General features: G+C 32.1%; 3 protein-coding genes across 4 annotated transcripts in view; 1 reads left to right on the forward strand and 2 right to left on the reverse strand.

The window, feature by feature from the left end:
* Nucleotides 1-486: 486 nt before the first annotated feature.
* On the reverse strand, nucleotides 487-6006 carry Sirt2 (Sirtuin 2). The gene is made up of 4 exons (XM_075292347.1): nucleotides 5750-6006; nucleotides 4799-4893; nucleotides 1706-1802; nucleotides 487-1640 (listed from the first exon to the last, which is right to left on the reverse strand). The coding sequence occupies exons 1-4, from the start codon at nucleotides 5823-5825 to the stop codon at nucleotides 763-765; spliced, it is 1146 nt and encodes a 381-aa protein (XP_075148462.1). The 5' UTR covers nucleotides 5826-6006; the 3' UTR covers nucleotides 487-762.
* A 2010-nt stretch (nucleotides 6007-8016) lies between these two features.
* Orp8 (Oxysterol-binding protein-related protein 8) overlaps nucleotides 8017-17228 on the reverse strand; it is a 143266-nt gene continuing 134054 nt past the window's right edge. The window contains exon 11 of the mRNA XM_075292358.1: nucleotides 8017-8146. Coding sequence (XP_075148473.1) covers nucleotides 8123-8146 — 24 coding nt within the window. The 3' untranslated portion in view covers nucleotides 8017-8122. The remainder of the gene's footprint in view (nucleotides 8147-17228) is intronic.
* LOC142222302 (uncharacterized) lies at nucleotides 9612-16608 on the forward strand. 2 transcript variants are annotated; one of them, XM_075292349.1, is made up of 5 exons: nucleotides 9612-9973; nucleotides 10048-10748; nucleotides 13653-13838; nucleotides 13896-14225; nucleotides 14418-16608. In XM_075292349.1, exons 2-5 carry the CDS (start codon nucleotides 10136-10138, stop codon nucleotides 14933-14935), a joined length of 1647 nt encoding a protein of 548 aa, XP_075148464.1. In that variant the 5' UTR covers nucleotides 9612-9973; nucleotides 10048-10135; the 3' UTR covers nucleotides 14936-16608. The 2 variants fall into 2 exon arrangements, with proteins under 2 accessions (XP_075148464.1, XP_075148463.1); XM_075292348.1 differs by having other exon boundaries at nucleotides 13653-14225.

Here is a 17228-nt window from a genome sequence, read left to right on the forward strand (position 1 = left end):
TTTTTCTAGCTATTTTTTTAAATTTTTTAGCTTTTTTTGGCTAGTTTTTTGGACAAATCTAGCGGTTTTTGGTGAAACAATTCTGGCAACGCTGGTGAGTATGTATGAGTACAAATTTTCTTTTCGTGAGTGTGCGTGAGTCCTACCAAACAATATCGTACGTGAGTGTGCGTGAGTAAGATTTTTCCGTCGTGAGTGTGCGTGAGCGTGAGAAAATATTACTCACGTGCACACCTCTAGTCGAAAGTTGTTTCGATCGGAAGTTTGTGTGATTTCAACATACGGACATGCTTAGATCGACTCAGAATTTCACCACGACCCAGAATATATATACTTTATGGGGTCTTAGAGCAATATTTCGATCTGTTACAAACGGAATGACAAAGTTAATATACCCCCATCCTATGGTGGAGGGTATAAAAATCTTGAATTGCTGATTTTGTTTATTAAAGCGTTTTTGAGCCCATAAAAAAATCAATAAGTAAATTTCGTTGTTTAATTTAATACAATAATTAAATTTTATTAAATGTTAGTCAATATATATGTAAGTATATATACTTTTTTATATTACAACAAATTAAAATAATTAATTCATTTACCATTATTACATGAATATTTTTTTAAGTATTTCCTATTGGTTTTTATGTATAGATTTATAGATTACTTTGTAGTCGATTTAGCTATAACTATTCAATAAATGTAGTAGGGGTTTCAAATTAACTATTACAAAGAAATAACGAATATATTGCACATTACTACAATCTACACAGCATCCTTTTTCTTGGGTGAGTCACCATCGTCGTCTTCACTAGTAGAATGTTTTTGTTTTCTCTCGCGGGTTTTTGCATTTTCCTTATCCAAACGTTCATTTTCGGATTTTATCAAATTCGCCAAATCATCTTTCCAGCCCAAAGCTTCAGCCAAAGCTAAACAACCATCATCACAATCACCAATGTAAGCAATATCACGAGTATTTTTTGGATTATCAAACATAAGACCAGGTCCCATCATAAACCAAGCACCAATACCACCAAAATCATTGCCGACTTTAGTGCGATTGATCAACAAACGCACACATTTCGGTCCAGCCCTATCAATCAAAGAGGCAAATGGTTGAACTTCCAATGATGTGCCCATAATAATAAGTAAATCACATTTATTAAAATCTTTAGCTGGAAGTGAGTAAAATGTTTCGGGTAAATTTTCACCAAAGAAAACAATATCAGGCTTAACCACTGAATTACAATCGTCGCATGTGGGTACATTATCGGAAAATATTTGATCTTTCATCCATTCCATTGAATAAAGTTTCCGACAACCCAAACAATGATTGGTAAAGAATGTTCCATGAGCTTCCACCAATTTATCAGCTGGAATTCCAGCAATTCGTTCCAATGTATCAATGTTTTGTGTATAATGCCTCAAGAGTAGACCCTTTTCATGGAGTAGACGCACGAAGTAGTGAGAAGGTGTGGGATTAAATGATCCTGGATATAGTTCTTTTGCTAAAGCAAAAAATGGTTGTGGATTTTCTTCAAAATAGTCCATTTCGAATATAGCCGAAGGATGTGGTAAATTGTACTTTTGTAGGTTATCGTATAAGCCTGAGCCTGGCGAACGAAAATCAGGAATACCAGCCGCTGTCAATTTTAAAAGAATACTTTATAAAAATTTACAAAAATAAATATTAAGGCATTATATTTACATGTGGAAATACCAGCTCCCACCATGGTGATAACATTTTTAAATCCTTTGGACTTCCAATGATCACATAGTCCTTCAAATGTTAAATTATCGAAAATCTGAAAATATATCAATTATTTTTCATAAAATCTGAAAATATATCAATTACTTTTTATAATATATCTTGATCTCAAGCATTAATTAGATAAAATAATCTTGTTGTAACGAGAATAAATAAAAATCCAAAGATTAGAGTTATTATACCACGATTAAATAATGATGTAGTGTATGAATATTATGTGGGTATCTTTTAGCGCTCTTTCCGGGAACCCGAGGACGCATAGGAGAAAGTCTTAAACTCCTGCCATAGCCCACATTGTATTCTGTCCATAGGAAAGTCTAAAACCCCCGCAAATGCCGACCAATTATTTCAATTTGGTATCGCGTTAACCCACTTTGAACTCTATTCAGAGAAGAATCTTGTCATACCTATCGCTTTGCGTTCTTAAGGACTCCGTTCATAGGAGAAATTCTGAAACCCAGGGCGAAGGCCAGCAATAAAGAAAATTAAAGTTTATTTTCATTAGAAATATTGGGTTTTATTTTTATAATGCAAACAGGCTTCAAAAATAAAAGAAAATTACATCCGAACAAACAAAACAATTGTGTTGTTCTTTTCCATATAATTGTTTTGGGATTCTACTCACGGCTGCCACTCGAGCCAAAAAGTATCTACCAAAGTTTAAGAAAATTTTTTCAACAAAATACCAAACAAAACAAATCTTATTTTGTAAAAAGTTATTTCTTTTTTGTCAAAATTTTATTTCTGTAGGAAATTTTGTCAAAATTTTATTTCTATAGGAAATTTTGTCAAAATTGTATTTCTATAGAAAAATTTGTTAAATTTTTATTTTTAAAAAAAATTTTGTCAATAAAATTTTTTTATAGAAAATTTTTTCAAAAATATTATTGCTATAGGAAATTTTGTCAAAATTTTATTTCCATAGAAAATTTTGTTAAATTTTTATTTGTATAGAAAATTTTGTCAATAAAATTTTTTCTAAAAAAATTGTGTCAAAATTTTATTTCTGTAGAAAATTTTGTCAAAATTTTATTTCTGTAGAAAATTTTGTCAAAATTTTATTTCTATAGGAAATTTTTTCAAAACGTTATTTTTATAATATTTTCAGTATTTCATTTCTGTACATTTTTTTCAATTTTATTTCTGTACAATTTTAAAGAATAAAAAAAATTAAAGTTTATTTTCATTAGAAATATTGGGTTTTATTTTTATAATGCAAACAGGCTCCAAAAATAAAAGAAAGTTACATCCGAACAAACAAAACAATTGTGTTGTTCTTTTCCATATAATTTTTTGGTATTCTACTCACGGTTGCCGCTCGAGCCAAAAAGTATCTACCAAAGTTTGAAGAAAATTTTACCAACAAAATACCAAACAAAAAAATCTTTTGTCATAATTCATATAAAATTTTGTCAAAATTTTATTTCTATAGAAATTTTTGTCAAAATTTTATTTCTATAGAAAATTTTGTCAAAATTAAATTTTATTGGAAATTTTGTCAAAATTTTATTTCTATAGGAAATTTTGTCAAAATTTTATTTCTACAGGAAATTTTGTCAAAATTTTATTTCTATAGAAAAATTTGTTAAATTTTTATTTTTATAGAAAATTTTGTCAATAAAATTTTTTCTAAAAAAATTGTGTTAAACTTTTATTTCTATACGAAAATTTTTCAAAACGTTATTTTTATAATATTATAAATATTTTATTTCTGTACAATTTTTTTTCAATTTTAGTTCTGTACAATTTTTGTTTTCAAAATTTAATTTTTATAGATAACTTGTCAAATCTTTTTCTATAGAAAATGTTGTCAAATTTTATTTTCTATAGAAAATGTTGTTAAAAGTTTATTTCTATAGAAAATGTTACCAAAATTTTATTTCTATAGAAAATTATGTCAAAATTTTATTTAAATGGAAAGTCTTGTCAATTTTTTTCTATAGAAAATTATTTCAAAATTTTATTTCTATAGAAAATTTTGTCTAAATTTTATTTTTATAGAAAATTTTGTTTAAATTTTATTTCTATTGAAAATTTTGTCGAAATTTTATTTCTATAGAGAATTTTGATTTTTATATAAATTTTTCTCTATATAGAAAATTGAAGTACCTCTTAGCTGGAGAGGAAGATTTTGCAAAATTTATCATATCTACCTTTTAGTAGAATTCTACCAACTGTGGCAATCGTGATCCTACTTCATTTTATGTTTTGAGGCTTATTTTCATATTCATAATGCCGAACCCGAGATTTTATCCTATTTTCACCAAGGCTTTCCCGAAATTCCCGTAAATTTTTCAACACAATATTTTAATATTATTATATAGACGGCAAAGCCATCGCCGATTCGTGGATTGAGTTAAAAGACGAGTCGTTTATTCGTCTCGGTTTCCATATGTTGATGTGGGGAAAAGTAATGGCTAACCATGGACAATACTCGTACTTCGATTGATCAGTCTATTGCAATTTTATATTTTGGATCTGAAACATTTGAAAACATCCGCATTTTCAAAATTGCGCTCCCAATAAACTAAGTAAAAGTTTCCAATTTCTTTGGATATTTCATTCTACTCGTTGAATGTAGTGGTATTTAGTAAAAGTGGCCAACATTTCAATGGACCAATAGACTAAGGTTATGGCCACACCAAAATGTGTGCCAAACTTTTTTGGATTTGATATGAGTTAAATTTGTTTCTGATTTATGTGCGGCGACGAATTCTTTTTTATTTATGGTAAGTTAAATTTTCGCCAGTGTGAGGTGAGTAAGTGTGTAAGCCTTTATAAATAGTGGTCATTTAGAGTTTTTTGGCCTCCTATACTTAATGTAAAATTTAGATGGCTGGGTAGTCATTTAATTAATGTTCAAAAATCCATAGTATTCCTTTGGAATTCGTGATAACTCTATGCAACTGTCATAACAAATGGGAAAGATTATTTTATAAGTCGAAATTTGTTCTTGATTATAATATGTACTTTGTATCCTATATACAAATTCATAACTTTAGCCATACAATATAAATAAAACGTAAAATTTACCTTCTTATTGGCTCCATCCTCTTCATCTAATGATGTGACCAAATTTAATTTTTGAGTGAAAAATTTCCTTATAACCTCAATCGTGTTGTCTTCCTCTGAAAGAAAGAAGTTTAATTAAAATACAAAATTTTACTTTCTAATATTATGGTCTTTTTTATAAGTTAAGTTTTATATCACTTGTTTTATATCACCTGCAGTCATTAGGATCATTTCATTAATTTCATTTACAAGTAACCTTAAGCAACTAGTGCATTTAGAGCTAGCCGAAGATTTCTGTCGATGCAGTCCCGTAGCATTAGGTTTCCGTATTTTTATTGATAAATAACATGAAATATTCCCAAATAGCACAAGCCTTCAGCCGGAGGACACATTTTCACATATATGTGTTCCAACAAGGAGCGCTACCGCTACTCTATCCTAAAATATATCCATTATTACGATGTGGTGGATATGGTTACCATCCAGAAAGAAAAATCAATTTTCATATGTATGGCAAACACTGTTCTTGGAAGATCCATAGGTTATATGAGTACAATTGAAGAAACATTATTGATAAATAACATGAAATATTCCCAAATAGCACAAGCCTTCAGCCGGAGGACACATTTTCACATATATGTGTTCCAACAAGGAGCGCTACCGCTACTCTATCCTAAAATATATCCATTATTACGATGTGGTGGATATGGTTACCATCCAGAAAGAAAAATCAATTTTCATATGTATGGCAAATACTGTTCTTGGAAGATCCATAGGTTATATGAGTACAATTGAAGAAACAGATGAAATGTTTAGTCGCTTGTATTTGAAATATTTATTTAAACCTGATAAAAACCCATATAGGTTTCCATAGGTTTCCTTTGGACGTATCATGACACCACCGATACAAGTCATTTAATCTGCAAGAGTTTCCATATCTTGTCAACCATGGACAAAATTCCAATAGCTTACCATTCTGTGCTGATGATGAAGTTTCATTATCATCTTTCGATTTGTTTTTATTTGATGAAGTTGGGGATTCGCTCATTTCTATAGTGACGCCAGATACCAAATTTCTCTTCGTGTATATTTCCTGGACGAGTCGCCTATTATTTGATATTGCAGTTCTTATAAATGACGCCGTTTTGTAATAATTTAATCAACAAAACTAATATATTTCTAACAGCCAAAGGGCACTGAAATAGGGATGTGTGTTTTTGGTACACATGGAAACTCTATGGCAGTATTGCCATCACACAATCTAAAATACATTCTCGCATTTTTTTTGTCGAAAGGTGAGTACTATGTTCGGTTTTTTTCACCAAAACACTAAATTAAAAGTACAAGCATATTTATGAAGACGATTATATTTTGAAGTCTTGCCAAATAATGGATTGTATAAGTCCAAGGAATTGATTGCAAATAATTTTACATTTCTAAATTAATTAATTAAAAAAAAGTAACCGTGAAAACAAGCTGGTTTTCAGCTTGAAAACTAAACATAGTACTCAGCTGAACGATGCAATTTTTAAGGTGGATACCATGGGTACAAGCTTATTTTAATGGTTACTTTTTTAATTGATTAATTTCATAACGCAATCAATGCTTTTACATCCACAATTTGACAATAATTTTGATAAAAAATATAATCATCTTCATATATATTTGCATTTCCAATTTCCCAACCAGCATTTGTCTCCAAGACCGCCATTCTCAGAAGTGCTGCCAAATTCATAAATGTTGGCGGGGAATGTATGAACGAAGCATTAAGCGCTGATTTTTTTTTTTTCTTCAAATAATTTAGCTCATGGCGTTTTACAAAATATCAAAATGATATAATAAATATCAAAATGATAATAATTGAATGAGTGCAATTATTAGGTGCCTTTTTAGATAAATTTAGAACGACGCCGATGCCGATAAGAGCCCCTTCCAACTATCTGAAAAGTGCATTTTAAAATATTTGTGAAAGAATCATTGTGGTCAAGTAAAACTCGATTATTTAGATGTTTATTATTTTGATTAAACATTTATAAATTCTTATAAATATAACATTTATACGACTATCACATCACATTTAACATAATTTTTTTGCATTAATAAAATAATGATGTTGAGTTACAACAACAACAATTTTTGATTTTCCAAATGGAATAAAGTGATTGTTTTTCAGATATTTTACAGACATGCTGCTTCCATCAAATAAAAACACTAGTTGATAGACGCTGCAACATGTAACTCGCTACTTGTAACTCAACATCATCATTAATGCCAACAATTATTTAAAATGTAATGTGATAGTGGTATAAATGTTATATTTTTAAGAATTTGTAAATGTTTACACAAATTAATAAATATCTAAACAAACGTGTTTTACTCGACCACAATGATTCTTTTACAACTATCTTAAAATGCACTTTTTCTGATTGTTTGGAGGGTCCCTTATTGGCGTCGTTCTAAATTGATCTATAAAGGCACCTAATAATTGCACTCATGCGAAACCTTTTTGTAGTAACTTTTGCGTGGTACAACTTCTCAATAGTGACGGCGCTTTTCCGACGAGTTTTTGATATCGTATACGATTGTTTTCGACGTGGTGGAGATTCTCAGAAGTGTCGTCAAATTCCAAAAATGTTGGCAGGGAAGTAGCAAGTTACATCCCTGCCAACATTTTTTGAATTTGGGGGCCCTTCTGAGAATCCCCACTCCGTCGAAAACAATCATATACTGCGCTTTACAGACTATCAGTTATTCCGGACGGAATGTCGGTGTTTATAAAGAATCTTACAGTGTGTCGGATCGATACGACTTGTCGGCGATGACTAAATAATCGGTAAATGTGTTATCGATCCCATAAACATGCAGCAGTATCGATTATGCCTTCGGACTTAACTTATAATGTGCACAATATATGGGATATGTTCGACACGAGCACTGTCGTCCGGAATAACTGATAGTCTGTAAAGCGCATACGACATCAAAAGCTCGTCGGAAAAGCGCCGTCACTATTGAGAAGTTGTACCACGCCAAGTTACTACGAAAAAGTTTCTCATCAGTGCAATTATTAGGTGCCAATTTAGATCAATTTCGAAAGACGCCAATAAGAACCCCTGCAAACTATCAGAAAAAGTGCATTTTAAGGTAATTGTAGAAGAATCATTGTGGTCAAGTAAAACACGATTGTGTAGATGTTTATTGATTTGATTAAACATTTATAATTTCTTATAAATATAACATTTTCGGTTTATCTCATCACATTTAACATAATTTTTTTGCATTAATAAAAGAATGATGTTGAGTTTTAAGTAGCAAGTTACATATTGCAGAGTCTATCAGCCAGTTTGTTTATTTTCGATGGAGACAGCGTGCCTGGAAAAATATTTGAAAAACGATCACTTTATTCTATTTGGAAAGTCGAAAATTGTTCACCATATACGTTTCACAATTTTAAGCGTAATATCTATGTTTCAGAACTTTATTTTCGTTTTTATTTAAATAAAATATAACAAGCTGGTTGCGCTGGGCGTTTCACAAAAAATAAAATGGCTCTTCTAACAGTAGTGATGGCAAAATACTTTCATGTACATTTTGTACTTTTTGATATGCTTCCCCCATCACAGTTCGCGATGGTTGTGGTGACATTTACGAGTCTGTGGTAGCGATGAGGATGAAATGGAACTTTGAAATGCTGGCAGGGTATAAATGTCCATTGGGAATAAAAGCACTGGCTGATAGACGCTACAACATGTAACTTGCAACTTGTAACTCCAAGGCATATTAAAGAGGTAAAGTCATGCAATCAGGTGACTTATATCGATATTCATCTTGTCAAAGACTTTGTTTGCGTTTAGTAGGTTTGTTTACATTCTTTGTGTACATAAGTATTGCTTTTATTTACATTGTGTTACAATACAACAACACTACACATACACAAATTGTCAACTTAAGTGAACTGTCATTTTATTTTGACATTCTAAATATCATGGGGTGTACACACGCTTGCTCGTGACTTTACCTTTAATTAATATGCCTTGCTTGTAACTCAAAATCAATCGTTTATTAATGCATAAAAATATGTTAAATGTGATAGTCGTATAAATGTTATATTTATTAGAATTTATAAATGTATATACGACTGTTTTCGACGTAGTGGGGATTCTCAGAAGCGCCCCTAAATTCAAAAAATGTTGGCAGGGAAATACGTATAATTTTATGCCTTTTTCTTAATGATTTAGTTTTCACTTTAGCGATTTTAGCGGTTAAACTCGAACTTAATACTCACCTTTTGAGCGAAATAACTGTGTTTTCAACACTTCATTATCGATTTTATTTAAATAAATTATAAGAAGCTAGTTGCGCTTGGTGTTTCACAAAATATAATATGGCTCTTGTAACAATAGTGATGGCAAAATACTTTCATGTACATTTCATACTTTTTCATACGCTTCCCCCATCACAGTTGGCGATATTTGCAGTGTCACGAGTCTGTGGTAGCGATGAGGATGAAATGGAACTTTGAAATGCTGGCATGGATAAAATGGCTCTTGTGAATAGGGAAACATAAAATGTTCATGAAAGTATTTTCATGAACATTTTATACGTTTCCCCCATTACAGTTGGCGATGGCTTCAACCCATTTTAATGTTCACTTCAGACACAGACATTTGTTACGAATAATTATATACCGGTCTTATTACATAGTACCGACATTTTTTGCTGGGTGTATTCGAGTTCTTAAAAAAGAAAATATGGCATCACTCAAATACAACTATGCAATCGTGCCTACCGCTAAATACAGCACTGCGTAACCACGCTTTTTTGATACAAGTCAACTCTGAGCATTTTGTTTTGAAAGTTGTCAAATTGACCAACCCAGCTGTTTGTTTTCTTTTCCTGAAAAAGTTTTTTAACCAACCAAAAATCCTTGAAAAAATGAAAATAATTTAGAGAAAAGTATTGGAAACATTCTTAGACACATTGCATATAAGTAGACGGTCACTTTTTCTAACGATTTCCCATGACGGAGGTATAAATATTAGTCCAAACGGTGTGTGAGATGTAAGCCTTCGAAAAAACGTGAAATTTTACAGACAACTCTATTGGAAAGAGGAAAAACAAGCACACACGTTGCCACATCACAGTGGCAATAATAACTGAAACAGACACGGTGTTTAGAGAAAAAAAGTGAAAAGGGGTGTAAGTACAATGTAGAAATTTAAAAAAAATTATAATTTATGGAATAATAAAATTTAACATTATGGCATTTACAGTATCGCAGTCATAAATAAATTCCGGGACGAGCTGTGGCTATCTTGCCTCGATTAAGTGACAACTAATTGAAAATATACCTCATGCAAGATGCACCTTAATCATGCAACAGCAGTAAGTACGGCCGCTATGATCAACTATCAGCATTATGCACCGGCACAAATTACAACTTCCCATGGGGTCACAACCTCAACGAATCAACACCAGACGATTTCTGCAGCCGGACTGCAGCAGGCACCATTCACTTTACACCAGCTAACGGCGGTACAAGCCATACAGCATCCTACACACCAGGCCATGTTGCATCCGCAACACCCTTTAGTCCATTTATTGGACATTTCCACTACGGCAGCCAATACAACGAATATCAATCATCCGGCCCCCATAACGCCGATGACCGTAACTAAGGTTGAGATGCCTGAAGAGATACCCGAACCACCCGTCGATGATCCACGCAAAAAGAAACAATGCCACATTTGTAAAAACAAGTTCCGGCAATTGACAACACTTCGTAATCATATGAAAATCCACACCGACGAAAGACCATATCGATGCAAACACTGTGAGAAAGCTTTTCGTCAAATTTCTACGCTAACAAATCATGTTAAGATTCATACTGGAGAGAAACCATTTAAATGCAATATATGCTCAAAGGATTTTCGCCAACAATCGACCTTAATCAATCACATTAAAACGCATAAGGGTAAGTAGATATTAAGTGTTGTTGGTGAAAGTTTTGCAATTCAATAGTGTGTAATGTGTGTGCGAGTTTGGGAAATTATTAGATTTTTTTTGGAATGCAACATTCTATATAAGTAAATATTTTAAGAATTTTAGAAGCTAAAAGCTTCCATTATGTCATTGAGATACTGATAATGCATATGAAACTTGTAACAAAATTACAAAAACAACTGTTAAGCCAAACTAAACATATCTAATAATCATCTCTATTTCCCTGGCAATAAATCTAATTTGTCGATCGTATCAATTAATTTCGCCTGATTGCAATTGCACAAAAATGAAAAGTTTTCTGTTGTAAAGTATTTGTCCTTGTATGTCCCTTACAAGCTAATTCTTTCCAACAACAAATGCACCAAGATGGCTCCCAATGATTGTTAAGAAACTGAGGGAACAAAAGTTGTGATATGACTGTTGGCTAAAACACGTTTCATTTTACAAAAAGGCATATTCAATATACTATTGACAGGCAAACTAAAGGCGATTTCGATTCGGAACAATATGTTGCCTTGGAGTTATACTACTTTCTCCTCATTGTATTTTTGTCCAAATGAGAGTATCATTCCAAATTTATTGTTAATTCCTAATATTTTGTACTGCATCCACACCTATGGAAGCTTTCTTCATATTTTGAAATCAATTTCGAAAATGTTGCACCTTTTACTGAAATCGAAATTTGCCAATATTAATAAAGAGGACGACCAATGACAATGGTCTTGTTCTGGAGCAAAAATGCAATATTGAAATATTGATGGCTGATTCTACTTTAAGCAACGCCGTTCACCTTAGGGCTTCTCTATTTGGAAAGAGCCATCGAAAGTTGTAAAATGTTCAAAGTGAAGGAGCCAGGGGACTAGAAGGAGATGAACAAAACTAACTAATTCTAGTGGTTTAAGTATATGTAGCTATACTATGATGAAGTATCGCACATTGATTAGTTTACCAGTTCAGTGTTTATTTAACGAGCGTTTTTGACCTATATGATAAATTTGTCTTGAGATACAAAGTGTTGTAATTGTACCTTTGAGTGTCATTCGTAGACCGGGTTTTACCTCCAGAAAAACGTGAGGGCGACGGACGCAGAATTAATCCAAAATATTTACGAATTGAAAAACAATTACAGCAACTCCAGTAATCGTACTTTCCATAAAAGTTTAGAGTAATAGATAATAAGAAAAAGTTGGTCAATTATTTATTTATTTTTTTTTTATTTATTTAACAACATAAAAAAATTTTACAGTAATTTCATTTAAATAATAAGGATATATGTTAGGTTAGGTATAGTGACAGCCTGATATTTTATGTTCACTTAGGGAAATATTTTAAGATAAAATTCTGGAAAACTTATATCGAAGTGTTTGTCGAGTATTTATTTGTAACGTAATAACTGCCAACAATCAAAGGGTACTAGATATAGAAGTGCTTAGTATTGAGTAAAGATATTTTGAATTCTTAGTTGCACTTTCAATCCGCCAAAATATAATTTGGGGATATGATTTTTGGATGGATTTCGTAGTGACAATTTCATATCCGTGTATTAGTGAATTGAGTAATAAAATAACGAAATCCGACCAAATTAAATTAAAACTGATGGCTGCTTTTTCAAGCTCAGGGGTTAATATATCATAAAATAATTACTATCCGATACAAGATGCTATCCGATTTCAACAGCTATAGAGAAACAACTCACCGGATAACTGGATGGAACGTTCGGATGGAGATCTAATCGAGGAAAAGGAATTCTCTGTTATTTTAATAGTGATCGTCACAAAAATACTGGGAATCCGATACGAAGATGCTACTCGAAATGCACAGCTATAGAGAAACAACTCAAAGGTTAAGTGGATAGAATGTTCGGATTACTTCTAATCGAAGAAGAGGAATATTTTCCTACTGTAGTAGTGTACAATCAGAGAAAAGTTTTTTTGTGTCTAGACTAAGATGTTTATTTGACTAAGATGTTTGTTTGCTTCGGAGAATTTTGGGAGTCTAATGTAGCATTTTTAGATGCCAGTCTACGAGGAACAATTTTTACAACAAGTTATTTTGCAACTGCCTGAAGCACTAAATAATGTGGGATATATATGGTAGCACACGGAATAGGGTCCTTCCGGCTACAATGAATATGATGTTGCTGATTTAGAGTAATATTCATTTAGAACAATAATCCAATGTACTGTCTTTAGATGTTATCTGTTAGCAATCTGCTACAACGATGCTAATAGGCATACAGGTGTAATATATAGTATAATACTAGTTACTGCCATCAAATCTTACATACACGGTTTTTGGATAATACCGAAGAAATTGTATGTGACCACGATCAGTGTTATTTTCGAAAATGGCCTGAATACTATAGTGCATTCTTGATATTTACCGTCAAAAAATGTAACACACTTTCTTACTATTGATAGTATATATACCATATCACGATATCCAATCCGCAGATATAGAGAAGAGTATTAGATAATGTCTTGTAGATGGAGTAAAGCTTTCAATAGCTATAACGACTGATTCCAATTGAAGCTGGTGCTATTCAAATATTTTTCAAAGAGACTGGAAGTGATGATTCCTATTGAAGCTGGTGCTATCCAAATATTTTCCAAAATATTTAAGGGCGTTCTCAAAATACTCTTCCAAATAGTATAATTCAAATGGCTTTTATTTTGACGATATTGCAGATTTCGAAATATTATTTAATTTTCACACTAATCAACCTATCTTTCGCCAATATTCACCAAAACAATATAAAACAATTCAATTGTATTTTAATCTCCAAAATTCTAACGAGATACGAAGACATTTCGTATTCACCCAAGAAATAAGTAGGATTTCCAATTTTCAATGTATTTTGTTGTATGTATTGCAGTTTTCGCCTCACTTGCAGAACAAAATAATGGGTCAGCAACATTGCTTAACTATCAGCCACCACAAACAACGCAGGGTACTTCACGTAAAGGACAGTCAAAGGCAGCAGCCCATGCAGCGGCAGCACAATTAATTCATCAGCAACAGCAGCAACAAAATCAACAACAACAACAGCAACAAGGGCAAAGTACAATAATATATACACAACAACAAAGACAAAATATAACCAAGAGTCTTTATACAGGCAGTTACAATTCACCACAGGCGGATGAACTGGTCAAACCATTTCAGTGTCATATTTGCAAGAGACGATTCCCTCAACTAAGTACCCTGCAAAATCATGAACGTACCCACATTGATCCGAAACCATATAAATGTGATGGATGCGACAAGGCATTCAGCCAATTGGCAACACTGGCAAATCACAAAAAGATCCATTCCGGTGATAAGCCGTATGCATGCCAATATTGTTGTATGACTTTCCGGCAGCAGAGCACTCTCAACAATCATATGAAGACGCATGCCAATCAAGTGGCAACCATAACGTCGCACAACACTGCAGCAACAGGCACAGGTGAGGCGCTTGTTATGACGCCGTTCAACTGATATCCATAAAAAAAATTAAAATTTTTAAGAAAAATATATATGCATATACCACTTAAACGTAAACATTTTTGATTTTTCATAATTACGCTTAACAAAGAAACTTTATTTTAAATTTTTACACGCTAACCTTCAACTTGAACAACCACAACAACAACTATAGGAGGAGGAGGCGGCGGTAATCATCAAAGCCATGGTAATAATAACATCCCTTTAGCAGCTGCTACCATCATGGTTACCCCAACAGCTTCAGGACATTTACAAATACAGCCCCAAGTAGAACATCATCCTTTGCTACATTTTCTCGATAGCAACACAACCGTCAGCACTCTAAGTAACAAGGAACAATTCTCCTCGTCCAATAATGCTGGTGGCGCCCCAACAACCACTGGAGTTGTAGCCCATTGTATACGTAATAGTTGTCCAGATCGTCCATTCATGTGTAGTGTCTGTCGTAGGGCATTCTCCCAGCAAAGTACACTCGCCAATCATCTGAAGACCCATACCGGCGAGAAGCCATATAAATGCAAAATATGCGAAAGTCATTTTCGACAAGTCTCCACATTAAATAATCACATGAAAATCCACACCGGTGAAAAGCCATATGTTTGTTCCTATTGTCCTAAGCAATTTAGACAAAAAAGTACTCTTACTAATCATGTGCGCATACATACCGGTTGAAATAGAGCCAACAATGGCAGCGCAGCCATTACAATTGATCCTAGATTATCAGGCACACAGAACACATCCATACAGATACAGGCACCAACCCAATCCCAACATCTTCAACACTATACACTAATCAACCCATCCAATCATAATCAACACATACGTCCCTTCATTGTTTCACTCTCACTTCCATGATCATTTTCACACTCCCCACAACACATCCATTATCCCTACATTTAGAGCTCGATTGAGTAGATGCGTTTATTTGGTTTTTTTTTGTTAATAATGGTAAAGTTGAACTAATTTAATCTCAATGCCTGGATATTTTAGTTTTTCTTATTTACATTTAATTGGCTTTAATACTTCGGTTTTTCTTTACTTTGTACTTCTAAACAGTGTTTGACCATAGGTTAACACTAACGAATCCATCGAGCTCCTCCCCCCACCCTACGATGATTATCATCTAAACATTACATTTTCCCACTGCTCTAGCTCCTATAACACTAGGTCACATGATATTCTATAGCAAAGAAATATATAGCAAAGCGAAAAAGCTTAAGAACATAGAAGTTACTGTTTCCTTTCATAGAGAATTTCTTAGAAATTCAAATTGCAGCAAACTTACAAAAAACAATGCTATAAAAATTGAAAGCAAAAAAAACACATAAAACAAATCTATACCAATAATTTTAAGCTATCTTGGTGTTCGTTAAACTAAACAAAACAAAATCTCTTTCGCTCTCACTCTTTCTCTAAACTTTCCCAATTGAAAGCCTATGAAGAGTATAAACTTTAAAAGAAATAACAAAAGGTCCTTTCACAAAACTGCTGTGCAGCCGTCGTCATATATATATAGATATATTCTATGTAACTTTTAAACTGTTGTTGTTTAATGCGACAAGTCGCCTTAAGCAATAACACTAACCTACTATTTAAAATTAAAAAAAAGAAAAGAGAAAATAAAAAAATAAATATTGAACAAAACAAAATAAATTGATAATACAGGGTGTTAAACATTACTTTATAATTGTCCTCCCCGCTTCATTGGTCTTTCCTATTTGTTTGCGAAAAAAAGTCCCATCCCTTAAGTTATTTGATTTTATGTTTTTCCCCCCCAGTTTCCCATTGTTACTCTCAGCTTTCCCAAAACCATTTTTTGTTTTACGAAAAGCCTTGCTTTTTTCCCTTCCTCAATTTTGTTTTCGTATTTTATTCCTTATTTTTTGCCTAACTTTAATGTAATGATAATTAAACAAAAAAAAAGAAACTAAACATTTGTTAGTACATACATACATACTAAATATATTATTATTATTATTGTATACATAGTATATAGTTTGGCCGTAATGATGAAATATATGCAAAATTGCACCTGACATTTACTGTCATCGTCATCATCATCATCATGAGATTTGATTGATTGAAATTGATGAAAATGAATGAGAAAGGAAGACGAAAAAAAAAACAAAATCCGAAAATATTTTTTGAAATGGAGAAATCATTAAGAGTATTTTTTCATGTGCAACTTTTTTTTGTAATTTGTAATTTTTTATACGTTGAAGAATATTCGAACAACAACAACATACACAAAAAAACAACAATAATTGATAATGTGTACTTAAACAAAACAAAATGAATAAAGAAAAACTATATAAGAAATATAGAAATAAACGTTTAAAACTATATATCATCCAGCAGTGTATGTTAAATAAATTGAAATGTGAAAATTATTTCATTGGGTGGTTTTTGGGGAAATCTGAATAAAAAAATTCAATTTTCCATTTTTGTAATTTTTTACTTTTTTAGATTTTTACTTTCTGGCTTGTTATAGCCAATTTTAGCTAACATCAAAAAAAAATGGACTCAAATTAGATTACCAAAAATTTTAATAGTTAATGTTGAATATTACAAATTTTGAACTTAAAGATTATTTACAAATTTTGAACTTAAAAGTTGATTGAAGTTGAAAAAGTTTCAATTAATAAATTAATTTATATAATTGACTTTTTAATCAAGATAGAAGCATTAAGTGAATTAAGTCAATGATTGAAAATTGAAAGTTTTTAATCAAACTCGGAAGACTAAGCCAGTTAAAAAAGTAATGGACATTTTTTAAATTTTTAAATAAAATTTTATTTCCAATCAATTTACACCCATGTTCCGATATCCACTTCAATTCGACTTCCACTATTCACGTCAAATCCACGAACGTGAAAATTTGGTGTTCTTAATTCCATGTTCTTTTTTGAACTTTTCTGTAACCAGCTGGGTTGCACAAATCACCCAAAACTTCACTAAGGCGGAA

Source organism: Haematobia irritans, chromosome 1, assembly GCF_050003625.1.
Source record: "Haematobia irritans isolate KBUSLIRL chromosome 1, ASM5000362v1, whole genome shotgun sequence".
In the NCBI taxonomy this organism is placed as follows: domain Eukaryota; kingdom Metazoa; phylum Arthropoda; class Insecta; order Diptera; family Muscidae; genus Haematobia; species Haematobia irritans.

Bases quoted from the DNA above. Each gene is read 5' to 3' on its own strand.
- Sirt2 (XM_075292347.1), bottom strand. From the start codon at position 5,825: ATGAGCGAATCCCCAACTTCATCAAATAAAAACAAATCGAAAGATGAT. The intron at 4,894-5,749 runs GTAAGCTATTGG...TCTTTCTTTCAG, and splicing joins TTCATCATCAGCACAGAATG to AGGAAGACAACACGATTGAG. The intron at 1,803-4,798 runs GTAAATTTTACG...ATATATTTTCAG, and splicing joins AGGATGGAGCCAATAAGAAG to ATTTTCGATAATTTAACATT.
- LOC142222302 (XM_075292348.1), top strand. From the start codon at position 10,136: ATGCACCTTAATCATGCAACAGCAGTAAGTACGGCCGCTATGATCAAC. The intron at 10,749-13,652 runs GTAAGTAGATAT...TATGTATTGCAG, and splicing joins TCACATTAAAACGCATAAGG to TTTTCGCCTCACTTGCAGAA. The intron at 14,226-14,417 runs GTGAGGCGCTTG...CAACAACTATAG, and splicing joins CACTGCAGCAACAGGCACAG to GAGGAGGAGGCGGCGGTAAT.